We start from the raw sequence: 25266 nt of genomic DNA, 5'->3' as shown, positions 1-25266 counted from the left end.
TGGGTGGGTGGGTAGATGGATGGGTGGATGGATGGATGGATGAATGGATGGATGGATGGATGGGTGTGTGTGTGGATGGATGGATGGATGGATGGATGGATGGATGAAATGGGTGGGTGGGTAGATGGATGGATGGATGGATGGATGGATGGATGGATGGATGGATGGATGGATGGGTGGGTGGGTGGGTAGATGGATGGATGGATCACTGTTATTATTACTGTTATTATTTTAAATCAGATGAGCTGGACCACCATATAGTGAAGCAAGAGCATAATACGTGTTCAGCAAAGAAACCCCTTCAGTCCTGTGTAAAAAGCCTTCCATGATGCACTCCGTGAAGTTTGTTAACACGAGAGAGCAGAGCTGGAATTTAGCTAGGGGTGGTGAATTTAAACAGGCTTAAATATTGTCTAGTTTTTATTCGTGTAATGTTTTTGCTCACAATACTGCTCCAATACTGCTGTTTGTTATTTCATAGCTTTAGATAATTTCACTACAATTCTAACATGTGGAAAACAGTAACAATAATTAATGAATAGGTGTGTCCACTGTATACAAACAGCCATACAGTGCCAGTTATTATGCAACCCTACAGATGTTTTAAGCTATGAACAGCTCTTCCAATCCTTACCTAGTTGCCAAGGCAACGATTGGCTTTTGTTCTTTATTTTGTCAAAACAAAAAATGACCCCCATCCTTACAACACATGGGTAATTTCGGAGGTTATGCACTTCTGATAAACTGCATAACCTTCAGACCATACTGAAGAGCCAATATTGACTCAATCCGAAAAGAACGTTTCGGCATACTTGTTAACAGAGTTTTCATAGTATCACCTCTGAATTATCATATTTCCCAATGGAATGTGTTTGTACTCTGTGTGGGTGCGGTCTCTTCTCAGAAGTACAGGCCTAGGGAGGGTTTTCAGGGGCGTGAGAGTGTGTATTTATGAACTCCACCCCGGGCCTGTCTACATACTGCCTCTACAGAACAGCACTGTGCAATAAGAACACGAAACAGGTATGTGCCTTTCGTTAGCCTCTTTTCTCTTTTTCAAAACTTTGTCAGCATCTTCAAGGTTAATAGATTTAACTTCGGTGTATGTGTTTGCATAGTGATATTCAAATTGTTTAAAGCTATTTATGTGGCTGATGAGTTTTGCCGAATGCAAACAGGATGTAGCCATGTCGTGTTGACATGAAAGGCATCTTTAGAGTTACAGATATTAAACAAATAACTGGACAACTTTGAAAGAAATATAGAATTTAATTCACTTTAGCTAGCTTTAAACACATGCCTTCATGTGATTCACAGGCACGGTGAAATCCACAGGCCTGTTGACGAGTCTGAGCTTGCAGTGTTGAATGCAGATGGCACAATAATAAATTATTTAGGGAAGAGATTAGATGAATGTGTACCTGTAGTTGTTTAGGTGTATTCTTAATGTGCATTCTAACTTATAACAAAACATCTCTGAGGTAAAAGTTGTAATCCACCCAAAGCCAAATCATGGGAACTTAATTTGATTTAACATGCATCTTTGTTAAGAAGAGCATGCATTCATTACACTTAACATAGTGTTACTTATTAATATCATATGATCATGCTCTGGCTCACCATTCTCACAGTGCAATGGGTGTGGTGGTTGTTTTCATGGAAAAGTGATTCATCAATTCATGTGAGCAGGGAACCAGGACCATAATTTATGTAGTTTTCAAAGAGAAGTTGTTTAACCTTTATCACTCAACTGCACCCATAAAGACAGATTACTTTTTTTCAGCATTAGTATTTCATATTAGTTTTATATCAGAGGCTATCGCTGCATCTGAAATCGCATACTGTCTGAGCAGTTACACACACACAGCAAACCGTGGACACACACACCCGGAGCAGTGGGCAGCCATTTTTGCTGTGGCGCCCGGGGAGTGATTGAGGGTTAGGTGCCTTGCTCAAGGGCACCTCAGTCATTTCCTGTTGGTATTGAGAATCGAACCCGCAACCTTTGGGTCTGACTCTCTAACCATGACAGCCCCAATGTGGGTTGTATGAATGAAATCATGTGACCTACCAGCATCAGTTGCGTCGCTTCACTGGCATTCTAAAATCCTCTCCCGTGGCCTCATGGGATAGTAAAGTGTCCATCAAATGAATCTTGGCAGAAGTAGTAGGTCATCTGGGTACTTTTCGCCAACTGTTTTCCGAATTCTAAGAATTTGGACATACTACTTTTTTGGTATGTTTTTTGCATTCTATATCGTAGGGAAGTATTCGATTTTGGATGCAGCGTATATCTTCTAATGGAAGGATTGAACTTGTGCATTCAAGATTGTGGGTTTGCTTAATAAAATAATGTTTTAAAAAACATTTGTCTGTTAACGATATAGCATGGCCAATTATTATTTTCTGTCAAATTAATAATGTATTCTCTCTGTTTAGATATCAGAGATCATGGATGTAAGTACATTTTATACCCTCAATAATTCTATCTAGTTCAGTGCAAAAAGTATCATGCTACAAGTTCTATTCTATTATGTTCTGTTTCAGCTTTCAGATGCCCTCGATTTTCCAAAGGAAAGCAACCAGCAGGCAGGAAACCCAGTATGGCCCGGCCAGCCAGCCAACCCCACCTGGCCCGGCCAGCCAGCCAACCCCACCTGGCCCGGCCAGCCTGCTAACCCCGCCTTGCCTGGCCAACCAGCCAATCCTGGCTGGCCTGGACAGCCTGCTAACCCCGCTTGGCCTGGACAGCCTGCTAACCCCCTCTGGCCTGGCCAACCAGCCAACCCTGCCTGGCCTGGGCAGCCAAACCAACCAACATGGCCTGGACAGCCCGGGCAGCCTACAGCTCCTGGGTGGCCTGGACCTGCACCACAAACTGGCCCTTATGGTGCTCCTAATCAAATTCCAGTAGCACTAGTGAGATGTTTTCACTTTTCTTGGATTTGTACAACCATCATGGAGTTTGTTCTATAGAATACATGTTAAATACCTTGGGCTAGTAAACGTCTAAATATTTTAATCTTGTTAAAGTGAACGGTCTGTGTTAAATACAGTAGGGTACAACGGGGCTAAAGGCACACCTTAAGGAAAATGTTTTTCACAACTCCCATTGTGCATGATTGCAGAATATAGGCCTATATAAAAATATATGTTTTTATTGAACATTGATTTTACACCCCATGCTTGGTGTATAAATACAATAAGTTTAGCTAAATCATCAAAGCTTTATTAAGGACACACATGGTCCAAAAACACAAACAATAAAACAGACAAATACAGAAAAACAATCAGAGTCCACAATATCGCATATTTATATGTAGGTTAAAACGCCAATGGTTCCACTTAGTGCTGCTGGGTTTGTCAGTGTTGAAATCATACTGTTTGCAGAGTCTGTTAACCTACACATGCATTTGTGCATGATATTGTGTAGCACAGCAGACAGGTGGGCACACCAACACTAACAAACATTTGGCTTGCACTGCTCCATCATGGCTAGCATCGTGGCATGCTACATTGAGTTTCTGCATGCTGCTCTTTCTGTAGCGCCGCCACAAATGGGCAGTATACATAGGGTTACAATATGCTCTAAAAAATGTAGTCTTCACAGAGTCTGAGCACATATTTTCGAATCAACATATTAGCTTGTGCATACATCATACAACACTGTCTATAAATGTATATGTCATCAGTTATACAATGTCCTAAGTATTTAGCCTCATTACATACTTTAATGACAATACCAGACAGGAGAAGTCAGGAAATTACATGTTTCATGTCCTCCCTACTCCTAACAATCATAATATTACTCTTCTTTGCATTATATTTAATGTCAAAATCTGACCCATATTGAGAGCAAACTCTCAGTAACTGTTTAAGGCCAGCACTATATGGACAAAAAATCACCAAATCGTCGGCTTACATCTAGTGGTTGATGATAGTGTTACCAACCATATACCCTGTCCCACAGCTGTTTAGCAGCTTCGATAAATAGTCCATATAAACATTAAAAAGAAAGGGAGACAAAATGCTTCCCTGTCTAACTCTTGCTTACATTGAATGGAGCAGACACAGAGTTACCCCATTTTACATGCAGTGACTAATGAGCGTACCAAAAAGCCAGAATTCTCACCAGACATTTAGGAACTCCTCTGTTGTAACCTCTGTTGCTCTCCATAACCTTGGATAAAATACTGGCCGGTAATTATCCATACTATTTATTTTGCCAGCTTTGTCTTTAATAATAGGCACTAACATAACCGATAAAATAGAATCAGGTAAGATACAATGAACTAAAAACCCAGTAAAACAAATGGCAATCAAAGGAGTTTTCTACTTGCAAATTTTAAATGTTTAGCAGATATCTTATCCATACCACATGCTTCCACAGGTAATGTGTAAAGCGGGTGTTTTGGAAAGTGCTGTGGCAAGTTTTTGTGCCATCTAGTGGTTAAGAGGAAAATAAAATAAAATGCTCCTTTTACCCCGGTGTGCCTTTAGCCCTGTTGAACCCTAATGGTTCTTGGTTTCTGCTAATTTACTTTTTCTTTTCTTTTTTTACAAGACTGTGCCATTTGACCTCCCGCTACAAAGTGGAGCCTTTAACAAGATGCTCATCACCATCACTGGAGAGGTCAAACCCAACGCTAAAAAGTAAAAACAGCAATGCACACACACATAAAAACATGACAAATTATTACATACAGTACATACACTCAAAGTATTTAGGCCTAAATTGAACATCCGTGCATTGAATTGCATGTACAATTCCCATCCATTTGGATTACACAGTTTTAACAAACTATTTAGTTTAAAGTAGGGTTAGGCAATTTCGGAGAGGCTTGCAATAGCAAGCTAGCTTTGAAAGCATAAGATCCCACCCTCCCTTCAGAGCATCTCCAAATCCTACAAAACACATGAACGCACACAGCCAGAGCAGAGTCTGCAAAGCATCACGAGAGATGGCATTAAATTACCTCATGTATCAAAGTACATAACATTACAATAATAACTCGTACCACCTGACTGCTGCAGATTAATTTCACCATTGATAGGGTTGTCTGCATATAAACGCATAACAGCTCCAGGTAGAACATCACTGGGTACCATTGCGTAATTATGCTCAATTAATTTGATGTCAGTAACACTAAAAAAAAGCATGGCAGACTTTATTATTAACTATTCAACTTTATTTAAATCATATTTTCATAATGCATTTATTAAAATTTCTTTGAATCAGCATAAACCTGTTTATTGTGAAAAGTTACATTTATTCAGTTAAAAAGTATGAGCATGTTTAATATGTGGTTAGCTGTGGAACAATATTCAGCTAGTTAAAATGTATGAGATTGAAACAAATTTTGATTTATTGATGAGAAATATATAAACCTGGTTCTTGTGTATTTAAAACGCACAGCCAGTTTATTAGTACTATTACAGAAACCTCTTTCTTACCGGTTTAATTTATGTATGATTGACAAATATGCATCACATTAAGTTTATGAGTTTGTTAAATCTGTAATTCCAAATGGATGTCTTAAATTTAGGCCCAAATACTTTTTAAGTGTAATATTTAAGTACATCATAAAGTATATACATTTTGTTTTGTCACCACATTTTGGTTAAAGATTACAAAAACAAGCATTTGGCTTGTAAATAATGTGCACTGATGAATTATTGTTACCTAGAACATACATTAAATTAAGTTAAATTATGAAATTAAACATGGCCACTTTGGCCATCATTGTCTAAAAATCTCCTTCTTTGTGACATCCCTGTGTATTTCATGTGTGTAATCTTATTTTTTTTTCTTTTCCACTTAGTTTCACAATTAATTTCAATAGAGGCAATGACATTGCGTTTCATTTAAACCCCCGCTTCAATGAAAGTGGAAAGCAAGTGATTGTGCGAAACAGCATGATTGGAAACCAATGGGGTAGAGAAGAGCGAGAGCTTCCCTCCTTCCCTTTTGCCCCAGGAAAGCCTTTTGAGGTGAGCATGGCATCAAACAATTAAGTTTCTTTCTCATCTCGATGGTTTTATTTTGATTAAACAAATGTCTTGAATATTTACTGTTCGGCCCTCATTGTGTTTAAAGACATTAGAGAAGAGATATCAGATAAGAACAGAAAAGGAGGTCCTGAAATAGCATCACTAAAACGTACTGCAACAAAGCAGACAAAACAAGATCATGCATTTGTCTCCTGCCACGTTTGGTCAAAACTATTCCATGCGTGTTCAATTGCAAATGACTAAAATTGTTTTGAATTTCAGATGAAGATCTTATGCACTGACACTGAATTCAAAGTGGCTGTGAACAAGTCACACCTTCTGGATTTCAAACATCGGGTCCGTGAGCTCAACCAGATCAAAGGTCTTAGTATCTTCAATGATGTCACCCTCAGTTCTGTAAATGTGGAGACACTGCAGTGAAATCTGCACTGATTCTGTATTAGTTTCATGTGTTTTGACAGTGACATATGCAACCTATTCAACCACACGTGCAAGTTATTTTACCTCCATTTTTTTAACACTATGTATGTCAGCAAGAGTTTATATTTACTACAAATGTTGAAATGATATACATCTGCATGCAAATTTTTCTCAGTGCTGTAGTTCGTTTTGCTACCTCTAGGTGGGTGTGTTACTATCTGGGTAGGATTGGGTTGTCATAAGGCTCAGTGGCCGGTTTAAAAGGAATAAATATTTTACATGAACATGATACTGATGATGATGATGATGATGATGAGGATAAAGGTCATAGTGGGGAATGTGATAGTGGCCAATCAAGAATAATGCATTATTAATGTGAAATTAGAACTGGAATAACTTTATGAATGTAAGTTATCTTCAACTGTAACCAGTGCCAAAGATGGTTCTTCTTTGTGTAAAGATCTCATGATTAAAGAAACAACAACGGATGTAAACATTGAGTGCTGGGCATGTAATTACAATCCTCTGTGAGATCTGTGTAGTACACCTTTATTGGCAGCTCCTAATATATAAAATAACAGCAGTATAAACTGAAGCCAAGGCAGTGTTGCATTTTTAATCATGGAAACAGTCTGTCAGAGTTGTTGTCAGAGACACCCTGACAGAAATCTAATATAACTGACCTCAATTATGCAGAGGTCTATTTATATAGTGCCTGAAGCACCTGATTACTTCAAAGAGTTGAGCCCTCTTGCAACCCACAGATGAAACCTCCAACATTGTATAAATAATGTGCATAAGTTTTAAGAATGTTCCTTTGGGTTGTGAATGTGCCTCATTCAGTCTGTACTTTTCAGACTCAGGGATACATGCATGTAAAGTTAAACAAGAAGATATACAGTATATATATATATATATATATATATATATATATATATTATTTTATTTTTTTTCAATGACCATAGAAGTTTGATTAAACCATCAAAAAAAAAGGAAATATTTTAAATATGAAGAAAGAACAAAACACTAAATTTGGTTAAGGTATTTATCTGGCAAAAAAAAAAAAAAAAACTCACAGGAAACAGCATACGACTAAAACATAATCGGTTATTAATATTTTGTTGGTTCTCTTGTGTTTTTGCATGTGTTCACAATTTCTTTGTATGACGTCCTGACCAAAAATGATGTCCACACAATTTGACATGTTTCAGCATGTTAAAACGATTAACACCAAGCACAACTATGCAAAATGCTTACAAAATCTTTAACACATTTAAAATAATAATAATAATAATTGAATAAAGGGTGAAGATGTTGATTTTCCTAGGCCAGACTTCACATTTGGCCACAACTAGGCTATATGTAAGTATGTATGTTATTGTTAATTTAGCCCAAAAAGTTAAATAGTATAAAGTTGTAGAATGCCTTAAGATTTTTTATTTTATTTCTCTATTTTGGGACACTATTATAATAAAATAATACAAGTAATTAAACTCAAACAATACAAAAATATTGCAATCTAACCTTGAAAATCAGAATGATTACAAAAATCGTTAAAATAATTCTATTGGACAGAAAAGTTACTGGTAATAAGGAAATATGTTATTAATTGTTACCGCAGTAGAATGTAAAAATGTTTGTAATATAAAAACCTACATTGACTTGTGCCCATCCCAAGCAGTGCTCTATATTTCTCTTCTGGGTGGGTGCGTGCACGCTCGCTAGCGTGCCTTTATGCGCGTGCTCGTAATATATGAGGCAGTGTCCGCTGCGCGTTCACCTGATCTGATCACACACACACATAAATGAAGCGTTGAGTCCTGAAGGACACACGACTTAAAATGATGACAAGATGATATGAATTCACTGCAGTAATTAAAGACAGAAGAACAAGGCGACGAAGAGTTTCCCCTTCAGCAAGTGATTTCACCTCTTCATTTCGACTTTTATTCTATTTTTTCTCAGGTCAGTTTTTATTCTTCTATTTCCTCATGTTAGGCTTATTGCTCCTACGTGTCAGTCATAAATACCTTTATCTGTGGCGTTACCAGAGTTTGAATGGATTTATTTGGCATCTAAAGTGATTTAGATGTAGCATTTATACAGTGTTTTTCCCTGTTGACTCGGTTTGGCATACTGAGCGGAACTAGCATTTAAACACCTCCAAAACAGGACATATATCCTTGATAGAATCTAAATGACTTATTTTTGATAATTTATTGATTTATGCATGTGTATTTAAATGCATATAATCGTTTAAGTACCCCCATTTTTCTCTCCTCTAGAGAGCAGATGTATGTCATGGCGTTTCTGTCAGTTAGCTTTAGTGCTAATGAGGATAGACGCAGTAACGTTACTATCACACTTATTAATATTATGAGTTATTTTTTTCCGAGTTGTATGTATTTATTTGTCAGCTCCGTCGTTTTAAAAGGGTGTAAATAAGTGCAGATTACTCGTGTTTATCTTGTGGTCCCTAATGAATAACTTTGTTGACGACTTTTCTTTTTCTCTTTTTTTTTTTTTTTGGTGCAATGGCCAGTTCCTAGTTTAAGTTTTTCTGTTTTCCATGTTGTTTATTTTCATTTAGCTTTCAGGTTTGTGTTTATTATTTTAATGAAGTGTGTCTTTTACATTTTTGATAGTTTTTATCAGATGTACTGTATTATAAGTGTTTTTGGTGGTTTTCAAGAAATCACATTTGAAATGACTTTCTGACTCTCTTGAACTCTTTCAGATGACCTACAAATGAGAATTTGGCAAACATGCTGAATTATACCCTTCATAATCCATATTATAAGGATATAATCACAACAACATGCTAATTGTAAGGAAATGATTCTATGACTTCTGTAGAGATCTCTCTACCCCATCTACTTGCTGTCATTTAACACAAACACAGACACATCATGTGCATTAGTTGACCTGAGAAAACATGGTAAGATATTGGATGTGAGCGAGACGCTAAAGCAGCAAAGAACTTATAATGTTTAACTACTTAATTAGATATCTGAACTTTGCCCCTGTGTAAGGTGCTGATACAAGCATCTCAGTTATAACTGATGCAGAAATTATTTAATCGATTTTACCAGATATATTAAATACATTTGTTTGCTTCTTAAATGCATTGTCTGTCTAAATTAAAAGTTACTTAAAACTATAGTTTTTTTTTTTTTTTTTTTTTACACTATAGGCCTTTGTTATGAGACACTAAGAAATATACCTTTACTGAAAATGGTCAAACAAAAATAATATTGATCAATCTTTACATTTTTTTGTAGTTGGTACAAGTCTGCTTTCCTGAAGACATGCTTGTAGCCTAATTTTGATCTGAAGCCTGGCTTGTTTTTAACAGGTCAGTTGTTACCAACATTGGGCTGATCCGCAAGCCTTGTGTTTCCGTAATGGGGGGAGGTGGAATGAGCATTTTGAAGCTCTACAGTTTTGGTAATTGCATATCAGGAGTGCAAAGAGTGGCTTTTATCTTTTGCTGGTCAGCTGTTATGTGGCATGTCAAAACCAGGCCATATATCCCGTTATAGACGTGATAAATGTTCTCACGGTTATTTGTCAGATGTTGTGGGGTAGATTTGTTTGTGGTCGCAGCAATTTTCTACTGTCCTTTTGTTATCTGGAAGGCCATGTTTTTTCAGATACATGTGCATTTACTTTTTCAGGGTTTTTTTTATTTCAGGTGGGTCAATGAGATCAAGGTGTCACCCAATGTTTTTTCTTCTAGAAGGTTTTTAAATCTAGATTTCAGTCGTATGTTAGAGAACAACTTGAGTTGCAGAATAGCCTGTGAAGTTGTTGTAAAGCAAACATACATTTTACAATACACAACCCAGAAAGTCCAACACCAACCACTGCTTAATGACTCTTGACTGGTTAGTGTCATACCATAATTGTATAGTGATGACATGCAAATTAAGTTTTTAGTGCTTTGTCAAGTTATTTTAGTTATGCCACAGAAATCTAGCATGTAGTCTCAGACCACGTCTAATGAGTACTTTAAACAATTCCCATTAATCAGACCATTCAGGAGGTTGGTTTATTTGGCAGGCATTTTAAGTTTATTTGGCAAGTAAAAGTATTGATTTAAGCAACCGTTGTCATGTTGAAACGTGCAGAATTGCAGCACCAGCCCTCCTTTGGCGTTTTTCTGTCTGCCTAATGCAATGCAGTGAGAATATACCTAGTTAAGTGAATGCTTCATAAAGCACAATTGAGCACAGCCACCTGTTTGAATGCAATTAACCCTGCGGCGCTTGCAAGGGAAGTCTGACAAGTGGACTGCTTCCACAGCTTAAGAACCTGTTTGGTCACTCGACCTGGAGTCATGTGACAGGCTAAAGGGAAGTGTGAAGCAGAAAGGTGCATCTTACCTCACTCTGCAAACCACGGGAAGCTTTTATACAAGCTCTTCTCACAGGGAAGAAATACCCAGCAGGTTGGGACAAGCTTTTGTCTTGAACATAGACAGGTCTGCTGAATAGTGTGTGGTTTGGATTGCATTGCCTTCTTTCGAACTGGGGTTTAGTGTGTGTTTTTCGTCAAGCTTGAAATGCTTTGAAGTATTTGTGGGGCACAATGTTAAACCGTGGCTGACACACTCTGCATTATTTGGGCGGCACGTGAAATCCTGAGCCTTTGTTTTTCACAATTAATAATGCAGTCTTAATGCATGCTGTTTTCCCGTCTACCTCTGACCAAGTCTTTTTGTTCTGGTTTGGCATGATGGTTTTGCCTAATGTTTATAGGCAGAAATGCACAACAGGGATGTATTAAACTACATGCTTTTAAAATTCAGCTAGTCTGTGGCTTGCCTGAATGACTAATGTACTGAATAATTGGGCAAAGGAAAAAATCCACTTCAACAAGCTGACCTCACTCATGGGCAATGATGTAGCCTATTAGTCAGTTAGTCAGTTTAGTAAGGTTTTTTTTAAAAGAAATTAATACTTTTATTTAGAAGGAACACATCAAAAGTGACAGTAAAAACATCTATAAGATTTCCATTTAAAAAAATTCAGTTTTATTTTTTTCACTTTCTATATTCATAGATGAATCCTGAAAAATCCTGAAAATCCTGTTTCCACACATTTGATATCAGAAATGTTTCTTGAGCTGATTATCATATTAGAATGATCATGTGACACTGAAGACTGAAGAGTAATGATGCTGAAAATATAGAAATATTTATAGTAATAAATTACATTTTAAAATATATTAAAATAGAAAACAGTTATTTTAAATTGTGACCTATCACAATATAAATGTTTCTACTGTATTGTTGATCAAGTTAATGTAACCTTGCTGAAAATAAGAGACGTCTTAAAAAAAAACAAAAACGTACCGACCCCAAACTTTTGATTGTAGTTTATGTAAAAAGTCACATAAAGTTGTCTCATTTGACTCCTCTTTCATACACAAGCCCACATTAGAGTACTTGTTGTGCATGCTAAACTCACATTTCACAGGGAGTGACTCATTGCAGATGGTCTGTCGATTCCTACTAAGAACAACAGTGTAGCTGGAACACCTTCTTATTGAGATCATACGGCTGTGTTCACATGTCTGCTCATTACAGACGTTTATGACACCGACAGGAGAGCGAGAGAGAGAAGACAGATAGCAGTTATAATGGTAACAGATTTGTTTTGGAACGCCGATTGCACAAGGTGTGCACAGTACAGCCTATCAGGTTTCAGCTGGCGAAGAGTTCAAAGGCCTGGTTTTGTCTGAGGTCATGCAATGGACCTTGTGTATATCGGTGCTGTATTTATATGCTGCTTGTGCTTGCTGGTTGCGTTGGGTTGGGTTGTTGACATGCTTGTTGACCTGACCTAACTATTCCTAGTATGGTGTCAGAATAGCAGCGTAGTATTTGGCAACTGGACGCTTCCAACATGCGTCCCTTATTGTGGACGGTCCCTCAAAGTGCCACAGAAGCATTTATAGAGCATGTGTGAACTTCTATCAAGATGTGAAATTCAGAGCTGGGGCTGTTGGGTAATCGGAGGCTTTACTGGTAGTTGTTGATGTCTTATTTTGTATCAAACTGAACTTCTGTTAACCTCTTTCGAAGGAGTTCAATCTGCTGAGTGGTTAACACTGGTTGGTTCATGGATCATCATAAAGTCTTCTGATATCATATGCAAACATTGCTCTCAAACAGACTTCTGTATCTACTCAAACACTCTTTTGTCATGATAAGCTTATGCTAAAATTGATTCTTTATAGATTCAGTATGTTGCAGTTATATTTCTAAGTATTTTTGACTATTGAATTTGTAATCAGTTTGGACATATAAGTCTTGATTATTGACTTCTAGCCTAACCATTTATTGAATTTTAAACATCAGCACATATAACAACCATGTAGCAATTCAAAATAACAGAGGATAGAGAGGGCAAAGATAATCGCAAGCTTGTTTGTGACCCAAGAACGTGCAAGAAGGCAATTTGAGAAGGCAAATCATTGCACAATAGCACCACAGCCCATCTGCAGCTCAGTTATGGGAAAGAAAACTCCTCAGTGCTTTGATTTGAAATGGGACCAAATCAAATATTAAAGCAGATTCTGTGCATTGAAAAATACATTAACTCCCTTTGCTGGAATTGAAATAGAAAACCACAGAGTTACTTCAAAGTTTTTGAAAAAGGGAAGTTGTACTGAAGAACAGAGAAGTGAACCTCAGTCTGCTGAAAGTGAAATGTACTTAGTTTATGTACAAATGTACTTATTAATGTGCTAAATTTTAGGACAACAACATCAGTGCACTTTAGTGTTGTCAAAAATACCGATATTTCAATACATATCAATGCTGAAATATCTGGAACTTTTATTTATTTTTTATTTGGTAATTCACAGTTTTTAATTGCAAAACCCATACATTTGACAGTATTTTACAGTAAAATTACATATAATGTGATGTTAAACCGTTTACAGTTTTTCACCGTATATGGTAAGATAACCAAGTTAACCATAAACATGTTTTTATTGTAGCATTTTTACAGTATAGTTTTAAGTCCTTGCACTTGTTTTGTTTAGTTTAGTTTTTTCCCCATCTGTGATTTTTATTGCAAAGGGCATCTATTTGTAATTTTTGTGAGAGTGCAGAAAGAGTAGGCTAGTTTTTTTAATTTATTTTTTTCAATTCATGTATTTATTTATTTGAATAGAATTGCATAGATGGTCATTTTTACAACACTAGAATGTATACTGTGCTTAGTATGTGAATTATCTGGCTGCACAGAATCGCTGGGTGATATCCCTTCACCAAAATCATCAAAATGATATATTTAGACGTTTTTTCATGCCTTAAAATAGCTTGAATGTAAGTCTACACCCTTGCCTCATTTAGTATACGTGGTTCTATGAATATGCAAATTAGCCCTGCCTTCACTCACACACACCAGCTCAGAGATCCACTTGTTGACGATCACATGTTGACCTGATTGGTTACAAGGTAGTTTGTGATGTCAGAAACTTCAAACTGTGTTTTTGAGACTGTCTTTGATACACTGCAGTTTTAAGGAGAAAATACTCAGCAATGGTGTTGACTTATGAATTTGCACATGGTTTGTTTTAAAGCATATTAAAACACCACATAGACATAAACAACATTAAAAGCTTGATTTTCACCACAGGGGGACTTTAAGCATGCAGTGTAGTGAGGTCATGTGACCAGTGTAACATGCTACTCTTTGAAATGTTTTGAACTCTTTTGCATATCATTTTTGATAAATATTTGGCAGCATACTTTGCAGTGTGCAGTATTTTAGAGTTGACATGACTATACCATGTACCTTTATCGCTTTTAGTTTGGACTTGATGCTCCAAAACACTTTTAAGAAACTCAAAGGCTCCTCTGTTTAAGAGAGCAGCTGAAAATTCTTGGGTTTGTACCATGAGAGGTGCGTGGCTCTTTGATTTATGCTCTTATGTTTTTACAGCGTCCGAGATCTGGAAAGATCTATGAAAGCCATTGTAGCAGCTGGTCTGTTTTAGACGGTCTGGAAATGGCATTGTGTAAGCTAAGGAGCCGCCCCACCTCTCCTTTTGAATGAGTGCCATTGTTTTTGGAAAAGCTTGAGCAAGTTCAGGTAGAGGAAGTGTGATATGAGAAGTTCCCTCGCCCTTAAAAGACACCATGCGTTTGTATATTTTAGTATATTTCATTTTAGTTACTGTTTGTCTTGCATTTTGTTTTGCTTGCATCACTGCTTGCAAAGATTGTGCATGCAGATTCTGCACTCAGTCCTCGTTCTTCAGCGAAGGTCCAAAAGTATTGATTATCTTTGCCATTTATAGGCATGCAAGGATCTTGAATAGCCCATTGGCTCCTTATCAGACCTGCGTTTATATCCTCTGGCAGGCACACACGTGCTTGTAAGCGGAGCCCTCCTGTCCCGGCCAATCACAGCTGCTTAGGTGAAATTCTGGAGGGTGTCAGTCAGACCAATAAAACCACGTGCTGAAGACTGTGTACATACTATCCTCTGTAATGGAATACTGTGCAAATGTTGAACCGGAGGAATTTACAATGCATTGACTTGTCGAATAGCTTGGCTGAATGTGAGTATACTTTTTTTGTCATTTAAGTGTAAAAAAAACGATCCTTCAGAGAAAGACTTCTAGCTATCTGTTAGGCAGTTCATTTGTGGATCCGCCCCAGGAGCTGCATGAACATGAGTACTCAGAACACACGGATAGAAAGAGGAAATGAAGTTATCTCTGCTTTGTTTTGCTCTCTCCGTTGAGACTATGTAATCTTGTCTACTGGTGAGCTCAGCCAGTGTCCGTTTTTATTAGCAAGCGTTTCGTTGAGGACGTATGTTGGGACATGGGGGTACTGTTCCAAAAACATTTTTTTCCAGGCTTATCTGCTTTTCATGAGTGAAGTATCTCTTTGAAAACAAACTGCTTGGCTGCTTTTCTAACCCCTGGAGAGGGAATGGGCATAAGAGATGCAGAGCCATGTGTTCTGTTCAGCATGTGCACGTTTCTATTTTATTTCTGCTTCCAGATGAGATTGTCTGTCATAATCAGTAGAGCTGTAGTTTGACCTTCAGAATGTGAATCTTTTCTTTTTTTTTTTTATCATTTGACATGTTACATGACATACTACTATAGCAAGTAGTTTATTTATATATATATGTATGTATATGTGTGTGTGTGTATGTATGTATATATGTATGTGTGTGTGTGTGTGTATAAAATTGTGCATAACAAATTCTTAACAAAATGGTGCTGTGGCCCAGTTTGTTACCAAATCAGGTTATTAAAGCTTCTTCCCATCAATGTTCTCTGTCTCTTATGTAGGTTTCTGTGTCTCTCTTTGTGATAGCCTAGTTATTTTGGAATTACACCCTCACAAGTGGTTGCTGCAGACCTCATAGGCTATTTAAGGTAAATTTAACTAGAGCCCGACCGATAAAGGATTTTTAAAGCCGATACCGATACAAATATTTGGTGAATTAAAAATCCGATATTCCGATATATCGGCATATATATATATATATATATATATTTTTATATATATTTATATATATATTTATTTATTTTATATTTTAAATCCAGAAACGTGTAACAAAACATGAACAGATTTTCCCTAACATTAGTTATTTGTAGTTATTTAAGAGTCCTCAGCCTTACTAAAATAATATAATGCAGTTTAAAAATATTTTTTTAATTTTTTTATTAACTTTATTGTCACAACAGAACAGAATATATTAAAGTTCTGATAAATATAATGTATATTAAAAATACAAACTTAAGATACGAAACTTAAAGTCCTTTGAACAAAAAAAAATCAACTATTATTATTAATATTGACAGTAATAATTTAAAAAAAATCAATGATGATGATATTATTATTATTATCATCATTTGTATTATTATTAAACAAGACAAAGGTCACTCCTAATTTTATCCATCTATTCCATCAAGCTACAACAAACCATTTTCAATCATCATTTGCTGCCTGCCTTCTAAAATCTACGACTTAGTGATGCACTAAATACATTATGTGAGGTAATTAACACATGGTTACCGAGTCGATCGTTCCCCGGGATGCGTTTTCATGAAAATCGAATGTAAAGAGTTTTATCTCTAAAAACAGATTAACGTTATCTTATAACGCTAGTATATGGGGCACAGAGTAAAAGTAAATCGCTAGTTAATACCACTAACAAGGCTCAAAATAGCCTCACACTAACACGGTAGCATAATGAGGGTCCCTACATGCAAACCGAAGCATTGAGAACTTTGTAAGTGTACAGACAGTTTAATAAGAAGATACTTTATAAAGACAGTACATTACGCGTTTACAGACAGGCGTCATCTTGGAAAACAGTCTCGACTAGTCGAGTCATGAACGCCGTGCTACGTTAGATTTCACTAACGTAATTCCTATCGACCAGCTCACTTAGCACGGCGTTCGTGACTCTTGAGCCTTGTTAGTGGTATTAACTAGCGATTTACTTTTACTTACTCTGTGCCCCATATACTAGCGTTATAAGATCATCTGTTTTTAGAGATATAACTCTTTACATTCGATTTTCATGAAAATGCATCCCAGGGAACGATCGACTCGGTAACCATGTGTTAATTACCTCTACAGTAACGCACGCTTGGATTTCACACACGTGTAAAAGAAAAGCTAACTTTTATGCACAGGCTAGCTGCTATGTTTGATACTTTTTCTCTCTGTCTAAATGTCCACTCCACGCGTGCCTAACTTACGTTTTACAATGCAGGGACTGGAACTACAGATATGCTAGTTAGTTACAGTAATCATTACTTTATTTAGGCAGAATAAGTTCGTTATGATTTCCAAGCTCATTGATGTTAGCAGTCTTCCTTGTAGAGTGCGCTCTGGTGGACAAACTATGCAGTGCCAACACTCCCGAAAGTTTACAGTGTGTACTAATTTAAATTACGAATAGGTTATACAGTAACCGAGCAATGAACGCTCCCTTTCACCAAAGCTGATATCACTTAAGTTCAGCTGCAGCCGTTAAAATGCTGCCTATACAATGAATTTCTTATTTACATCATCTTTATATGTTATATAACAAAACGATTCGCAAGCGTGCAGAGCTCACGCTGAACAAACTGGTATATTTGAGAGGATTCTGACTAAAACGCCTCTGATTGGGCATTGTGTTCACGCACTCAACAAACATGTCTATGATTGGCTACAATGTGCAATGCTGCAAAAATGCATTGTAAATGGAAACCTTTGATGCCCTTCACAGAGCGCTTACACAAATACACACAGGAGCGTTTGAAAGTAGTGTCTATCGGAGGGTACCGGTTTGACACGGTACTCAATACTACCGGTACTGCAGAAAGGCTGGTATTGTTAATTTTTTTTTTTTTTTTTTTTCATTTACAGTTTCATGTTCTGTTGAGGCACAGCATGTAGCCATTGCTGCAAGTGGTTAGAATTATCACTACAAAATGGTACTAAAGACCCTATAGGCCATAGGGCATGTTTTGTTCACCACTAACCAGTATGCAGAACCTTTTAAAACCTAAAGTGGCCATTCAGCGTGTACAGCATATTGCTGTTAACTGTCAAAAATCAGCTCATAGAAACCAGATGATGCAAGAGAGATCATTTATTTTGAAATAAATCAGTCCGGGTAATTGGCATAAATCGATGTGTGCAGATTGGATTTTGCTTAAGCTGTTTATGACCTACACAGTTATTAAGAATAATCTGTGTAAGATTATGAATATAAACACACTCGGTTACATTTATATTTAGCCTTTTTTATGCTAAAAAGTGACTCGCAAATTAAGAATACTACAACAAAAGCTTTACAAACCTAGGGACACAGCAACAAGAGATGTGCTGCAGTAAAAGTTTCCATAACTGCTTAGAAAAGTCCCAAATATGAGCTAGTACAAAGATGTACGCAAGACACTGAGACCACAGAAAGTGAACTGAGAGGACTTAGAGTCTTTAGAAGTTTCTTGGTAGAGAGAGCTTCAGCTGTTCTAATGGATGCTTTGATTACTGATAGAACTGTACAAACTAATAAAAATATCTGCAATAAATTTTAACTATACTATAAAAAACTATAGTTGGTTGTAAGTTTATAACTATTAGGGTCTTATGTTTCAAAACTGTCCTTATATAGAATGTACATGTGTATTCAAGTTGGAAAACCAAGCTGTTCTCAGTTTTGTCCATCAATGTTGTTTTGCAGTGAGGCTGGAGTCCTGAGCTCTTCTGTTGGGAGACATCGCTCGCACTGGAGGGAGGAGCCTAATGCCTCAGAAATGTAAAACTATCAGTTACTGCAACCCCACCCCTTACCGGGAACCACGGTTACGAGCCTCCAATCCGCCATCAGTCTGGAGGTAATTAGTACTTACTGCACTCAAGCCTATACATGACATCACACATTTTGAGGGTAATTTGATGGTAATTCACTCACTTACATTTGTTTAGATAGACTGAATCCACTTTGGTTTCTGCTGTTCATTTCCAGAAAAACAACAAACTCTTTCATCTGTTCATCATCACGGATGTCGACCTCCTTCAGGGTTGTTTTTCATTATTTTGTTTGGACACAACAGCCAACATCAGCCCTCAGCTAAATGTTTTCATAACAAAAAATTTAAAGATGTTTAGAACATGTATATTGAATTTTGTGCTGAGCGGTGGTAGAACTGTTAGCACGCATTGAGCCATGGTTCTCATGTTGACAATTTCCCATCCTGTCTTACTATGGCAAACAAACGTAGGTTTTAGCATATTGTGCTTTCCAGTGGGTAGAGAAAAACAAGCTTTTCTGTATGAGTCCAGCTTCACAAAAAAAGTGAGATCCTGTTCGCATCTCACCAATAGTTACCCTTCTGTTGTTTTGTCCCGCTAAGCTACGAACTACATAAGCTATAGACTGTGGCGACACGTGGTGAATTGTGCAGACCCAGATGCTCAGCCTTTTCTTTAGGAAGAACACAGTGTTACAACATAATTGGAGCAATGGAGTCTTCATAATCGTGACCTCATCCTCGTTAAAAAAATGTTTTTCCCCAATCAGTTTACCAGGTCCTCTGGCAGGCCCCTTATAGAGGAAGTCATGAGCGTTTACAAGAAGACGTCATCCTTTACATTACTCAATCTGATGTTTTGCTTTTCACTTGTGGGTATTTGTTTTCTTTTTACATAATGTTGTTGTGCTTTTTTGCCCTTAAATTATCATTAGCTCACACATGTGTTTTGGCCCATGGTCTTAAGGAAACTTTGTGAGTGCGTTGAGGGCAAGGGCTGGGCGGCAGCTGTATGTTGTTGCCAGGTTGTGTAATGAGTAAAAATCAGCATTTGAGTGCCAGATAGGAGCTGGCGTACCTCCAGGGTAATCATACTTCTGTCCAGCAATGGTGCTGCAGTGTGTTTCTGTGCAAACTGGGAGGTTCCTTTGAGGTTTTGAAGTAATCAGTACAGTGCTACAGTCTCTTTTATGTGGCATTTTGTCATCCATCAATACAGAAGTCAAATTAGATGTTTAACTTTTGTTTATTTCATGAACAAAGGGGGGAAGCTAGCTATCTATCTAAATCCATTAGCTTTTTATTTCAGTGGTGACCTTTTAATCAGACTACCTTGTCTTTGAAGTCTGGTCAAGTTATTTCCAACTGTTGAATTTATGTACATCTAAAGTGAATCTACTATGCACCAACATTTTTTGTAAGAACAGGAAGTCCAAGGCAGGGTTGTACCAGGAAATGTGAGTGGCTTTGATTGTCTATGGGTACAGTGTTGACTTGCCTTTTGTGTTGTCCCTCTTTTTATCCAAGACAACAGCTCAACCAAACGATTTTGACCTTAGAGATTGGCCTCTCCTGCTGTTTTCCACAAAGGAAGGTTGGCACAGGAGGAGATGTGCTGGGCTATGCAAGCTTTCCAAGCATACACCAAATGCTATTCTCTCTTCTCAATGGACATGTTTCACTTTACATGTTTGCCATCCAATAAATGGCTGCAACCCACTTACCTCCTCCCTTTTGAGCAAGCCTGCCGCCTCCCACTCTCACTTTGGCTCTGAAATAGCTGTCCACACTGTCCGAATGCCATCCCATGTTGTCACGTGAGAATCCCTAGTACCACTTTATCAGGTCTGAATCTGCAGTAGAAGAATGCCTTATATGCACTTGTGTCTTTGAGTTCAGTCCTCCCACACATAGATACTGCTATTGGTGGTGCTGCAGGCTTGTTTGTAGGGCAGCTGTGTCCGTGTCAGCTGAGTGCTTGTGTTAGAGCCCAGCTGTGTCTGGACCTGGGTGGCTCTGCTCCCATTATGTCAGCCTAAGGGCCAGAGGGAACAGCTTAGCCCTTGTGCTCACTGTGAAACTACTTCTGCTGGAGGAGTTATTTGCCATTTTGCATACGTTTTACAACAAACGGAATCATCAGACCCAAACGCATTCCTAAGAACCTGCTGCACTTTTGATCAATTTCTAGATTTTCTTTTTTAATCATTTTAGTATTTTACAGCTAATGTGCTTGAAGGAAATCCACTGTTGTAACGTTATGAATCGAGCAAATTTAAAAAGAATACTTTTTGGTATTGAGTTTACTTCATTGACTAGAGACATGCATCTTAAAGAAATAGTTCAGTGGTTCCCAACCCTGTCCTGGAGGACCCCCAGCACTGCATATTGTGGATGTTTTCCTAATCGAACACACCCGATTCTACATATTAGCTCATTAGTAAAGACTCCAAGACCCCAGATGGGTGTGCCAAAAAAGAGAGAAATAAAAAATGTGCAGTGTTGGGTTACTCCAGGATCAGGGTTGGAAACCACTGAAATAGTTAACCTGAAAATGAAAATTAGCACTTTACTCCACCTCATATGTTTAACAGAATATGCTGCTTTTTGTCCATACAGGGAAAACGTATAGTGACAATGGACTGTCAAGCTGCAAAATGTACCATTATAGCAGTCCTTTCAACTTGGCCCATATTTTAAGTATTTTTGTAGTTTAAATGAATGGGCTTAAGTTCTACTTGACTGAAATATTCCTTTAAGATGGATGTGCATCCTTGAAATAGTAAAAGTAGTTTTTTCCTTTTTTAAGAATTTATCTTTCTTGCCATTTCTCTTTTATCTGCCCTTTAGTGGAACAGTTTAGTGGATTTGTTTTGAAATTCTCTTCTTTTTTTATCCCTTTTGTTTAGGTTTACTACCATGCATCTCAAGCCATACCCCAAACCACAAGATAAGGAGATACATCGGGAATCTGTGCACGATGGAACAAGAGGCCTCCATGTCGACCAGCAGGGAGTGTTTAGGAAAGAGTGGGGCGTTCGCCAGTCGTGTGGCCTCATGGGCTCATCTGGCAACGGTACAGCCAACCGGTGTCCCCTCAGCGTCATCTCCACCAACACCCTCCGATGTAACACCAACAGTGGGAGCAACGCACCAACTAGAGTTATCGGAACCCGCAAGAGCAGAGCATCCTCTGTCACAACATTTACTACTTCTTTAGTTCTGCTCTCACCTTCGACTGGTTTGGAGAATGATGGAACACTTAGGATCTACCAAGGAGAGGATGCAGAGGGATCTTTGGATATATGGGCTGTCATTAAACCTGGGAACACAAAAGAGAAAATTGCCATTTTTGCAGCTCAGAAGTGCGGCAATACTTGCAATAGTGTTATTGACAACACCTTAACACCTCAAGAAACAGAAGCCATTGCTCCAGAGCTGCGGACTGTCTCTGTGAAAAACAAAGGCTGCTGGGATGGTGACTGGTCTGTGGCTAAGCGCAGGAGGAGGTCTGGAAACCCGGAAATATCGAAAAGTGTAGAACCTCCTTTACCAAAACCTGAAATACAGATAGTGTCTCAACAAGAGGCCCTCAATGAGAACATCAATCCATGCCAAGAAGTTGCAGAGGATGCTGTCAGGATGGAAGGAGAAGAGGAAGAAAAGATTCTCTCTGTGGTGGAGATGGTGGCATACTTGGAGCAAAGAGCAAGTGACCAGCAAGTTGGCTCCAAACCCCCATCCTTACGAAGCACCAGCAGCATCACTTTGTCCAAAGTTGGAACCATCCCTCAGCCTGCAGAGCAGCAGTCCAAGGTTGCAGAACAGCTGGAGGACCAGGAGGAGGAAAGTGAGTCTGTTCGAGTTCTGGATATGGTGGCCAAGTTGGAGTCACAGTGCCTGAGCAGACAAAGCCTCCGGGAAGGTGGAGGAAACCTCTCTCGAAGCAACAGCTTACAGAGGAAGGTGGGGCGTGTGCTTCTAGCAGGGTCAGAACCTTACCTGCAGCCATCAGAGCCAGTGTCGCCCTCTGTCCCTCAGGACTGTAGGGCTGAGAGTGTCCCACCGGAACTGGGTAGTGATTTAGACAAGCTGCGTTACCCATCTAAGACCCTTGAGGTGACAGAGACCTCACAGTGTGGGCTTGATAACTGCACCCTCAAGGAGGAAGAAAGTTCTTGTATTGCAAGACAGGGAACTAGCACAGCTGTTGAAATGGTAAATAACCTGCAGTCCTCGCCAAAGGATGCCAGCTCAGAGTGCAATGAGGAGCCCCTACCAGGCATGTTGTTTTTTGCCAAATCTTCTCAGCCTCTGAAGGAGCAAATCTTATCAAAGAGCAAATCTCAGAACAAAGAGCCTTCTCACATCGAGGATTTTGAGCCTTCTGTGGACACTTCAGTGTCTTTCAGAGAGGAGAGCAGAGATGAACTTGTGGGTGAGCAAAATCATCAAAACTTTGAGGAGACAAAGGGAGTAGAGACTTGCATAGTTAATCAGGAGCCTGTGCCTTTTCCATTACGCCGCCTAGTGTCTCATGAATTCCTAGAAACTCGCTTCAAGATCCAGCTACTTTTGGAGCCTCAGCAGTACATGGCTTTCCTGCCTCACCACATCATTGTAAAGATCTTCTGCTTGTTGCCTACTGAGAGCCTGGCTGCCCTCAAGTGCAGCTGCCACTACTTTAAATTTATCATTGAGAGTTATGGCGTACGGCCAGCAGACTCTCGTTGGGTTAGTGATCCACGCTACAAAGACGATCCCTGCAAGCAGTGCAAGAAGCGGTATGACCGTGGTGATGTTTCTCTCTGCCGTTGGCATCATAAGCCCTACTGCCAGGCACTACCATATGGCCCGGGCTACTGGATGTGCTGCCGCAAATCTCACAAAGACTCACCAGGATGCAACGTGGGAGTTCATGACAACCGCTGGGTCCCTGCCTTTCATAGCATCAACGTGCCAATTGACAAGAAAAACAGGGACACTGACGAGGACTCATAGTTTGCCAGAAAGACGCATGCAGTGTGCGTTTATGTAAGTGACTAGTTTGAATGGGCTATGCGTTTTCTGTGTCTGTGGATTGCCAATGAGCATGTGTGCTTTTGATGTATAGTGCTTACAACCAGGTTGCTGTAACTAATAAGAAATTGCTGGGTCTCTGTACTTTTACTCTGCCAACCAATCAGCAGTTCTCCTATCGAAATCCCTCCTCAGGTCCTTAATGTTGGTCTGCACTTTAACCTTTTAAGATTGAATTTTGCAGAGTTCTATCTGGGTACTGCTTGATGATTTTTACTTCAAGTAAGCATTAATGACTAACTTATTTTCTCAATCCACCCACCATTCTTCTTCTGTTCTTCATGACACACCCTGGCACTTCCTGCACTGATGTTGACCTAGCCTTGCAATATAATTTTTTTTTTACATTTGTTCCGTTTATCTCCCAATGTACTTGCAAACATGAACTCTTGGCCAGTAGGGTTATTGAGTTATTGATATTTGCTCCATTTCCCCATCTTCCGTTATCATCTCTTATAAGTCCTGGGATATTAGGTGGTGCAATGGCTTCACGACTTGATGGGATTGACTTTTTGAGATTGTTTTGAGCCCAGATGTTTACATTGTACATAGCACAGAATCTTATATATCATAACAGTGATGAATGATGGCACGAGTGTGACGAAATGCATTTAATCTTAATATGGGGTAAAACGCCTTGTACTTTTTATGCTAACTTTGTGTATAAAGATACCGATGTGAAATGGTCACTCTTGTTCTGCAGTGGGACTCTTCTGATTAACCCCTGTGAACAGGTAGTTCATATTCTTCTCAATTTTTAAGTATTGATATGTATGATGTATTGTTTCTTGACTGGAAACATTTGAATGTGGGAAGAGAGTTTCTCTATTTTGACAGTAACTAACTGAACACCATCTGAAAAAAAAGAAAAGAAAATTGCAGTATACTGTTTTCCAAAGTGTGTCAGATTTTTAAAAATTATTAATGACATTGCTGTGCTCTGCCTGTTAAGGCATTTTACCTTAATAAAGTATATCTTGAAGAATTTGTAACCTATGTTCTGCTCTCCTTTTTTGCATTTGTATTGTTTACACTGTTTGAATCCACAGAAAACAACCTTACACAGTTATGCCAGTTAGCCATACATTTTCTTTTAGATTAGTGTAAACAGGGTGGGTAATTGCTAGCTGATAGATATTGGATGTCATGTGGTAGAACATTTGAATTTATAGTACATTACAAAGTTTGTACATTTGAAAAGGCACATCAATTTAATTTCCAAACTTTGAATCTAAAAATCTAAAATGTTTTTGAGTGGGCGGCAGTGGCTCAGTGGGTCATGTAGGTTGTCTACAAACCGGAAGGTTGGTGGTTCCATCCTCGGTTCCTGACCAAGTGTTGAGGTGTCCATGAGCAAGACACCTAACCCCAGCTGCTCCCGACGAGCTGGATGGTGCCTTGCAGTGAATGTGAGGCAATATGTAAAGCGCTTTGGCGCTTGGGTCTGTTGAAAGCGCTATA

General features: G+C 38.5%; 2 protein-coding genes across 4 annotated transcripts; both read left to right on the top strand.

The window, feature by feature from the left end:
• The first annotated feature begins 769 nt into the window (after positions 1 to 769).
• On the top strand, positions 770 to 7030 carry lgals3b (lectin, galactoside binding soluble 3b). Its single transcript, XM_084096716.1, has 6 exons — positions 770 to 1023; positions 2440 to 2457; positions 2548 to 2919; positions 4565 to 4653; positions 5823 to 5991; positions 6274 to 7030. Exons 1-6 carry the CDS (start codon positions 952 to 954, stop codon positions 6430 to 6432), a joined length of 879 nt encoding a protein of 292 aa, XP_083952842.1. The 5' UTR covers positions 770 to 951; the 3' UTR covers positions 6433 to 7030.
• A 1148-nt stretch (positions 7031 to 8178) lies between these two features.
• Positions 8179 to 24797, top strand: fbxo34 (F-box protein 34). 3 transcript variants are annotated; one of them, XM_084097150.1, is made up of 3 exons: positions 8179 to 8397; positions 18657 to 18810; positions 21636 to 24797. In XM_084097150.1, exons 2-3 carry the CDS (start codon positions 18719 to 18721, stop codon positions 23725 to 23727), a joined length of 2184 nt encoding a protein of 727 aa, XP_083953276.1. In that variant the 5' UTR covers positions 8179 to 8397; positions 18657 to 18718; the 3' UTR covers positions 23728 to 24797. The 3 variants fall into 3 exon arrangements, with proteins under 3 accessions (XP_083953276.1, XP_083953278.1, XP_083953277.1); XM_084097152.1 differs by lacking the exon at positions 8179 to 8397 and adding an exon at positions 9170 to 9370; XM_084097151.1 differs by lacking the exon at positions 8179 to 8397 and adding an exon at positions 14857 to 15012.
• The last annotated feature ends 469 nt before the right edge of the window (positions 24798 to 25266 follow it).

This window comes from Abramis brama, assembly GCF_963993115.1.
Source record: "Abramis brama genome assembly, chromosome: 21".
Classification (NCBI taxonomy): domain Eukaryota; kingdom Metazoa; phylum Chordata; class Actinopteri; order Cypriniformes; family Leuciscidae; genus Abramis; species Abramis brama.
Note: the sequence above shows the minus strand (reverse complement) of the source record. Positions and strands in the feature narration are given on the sequence as shown.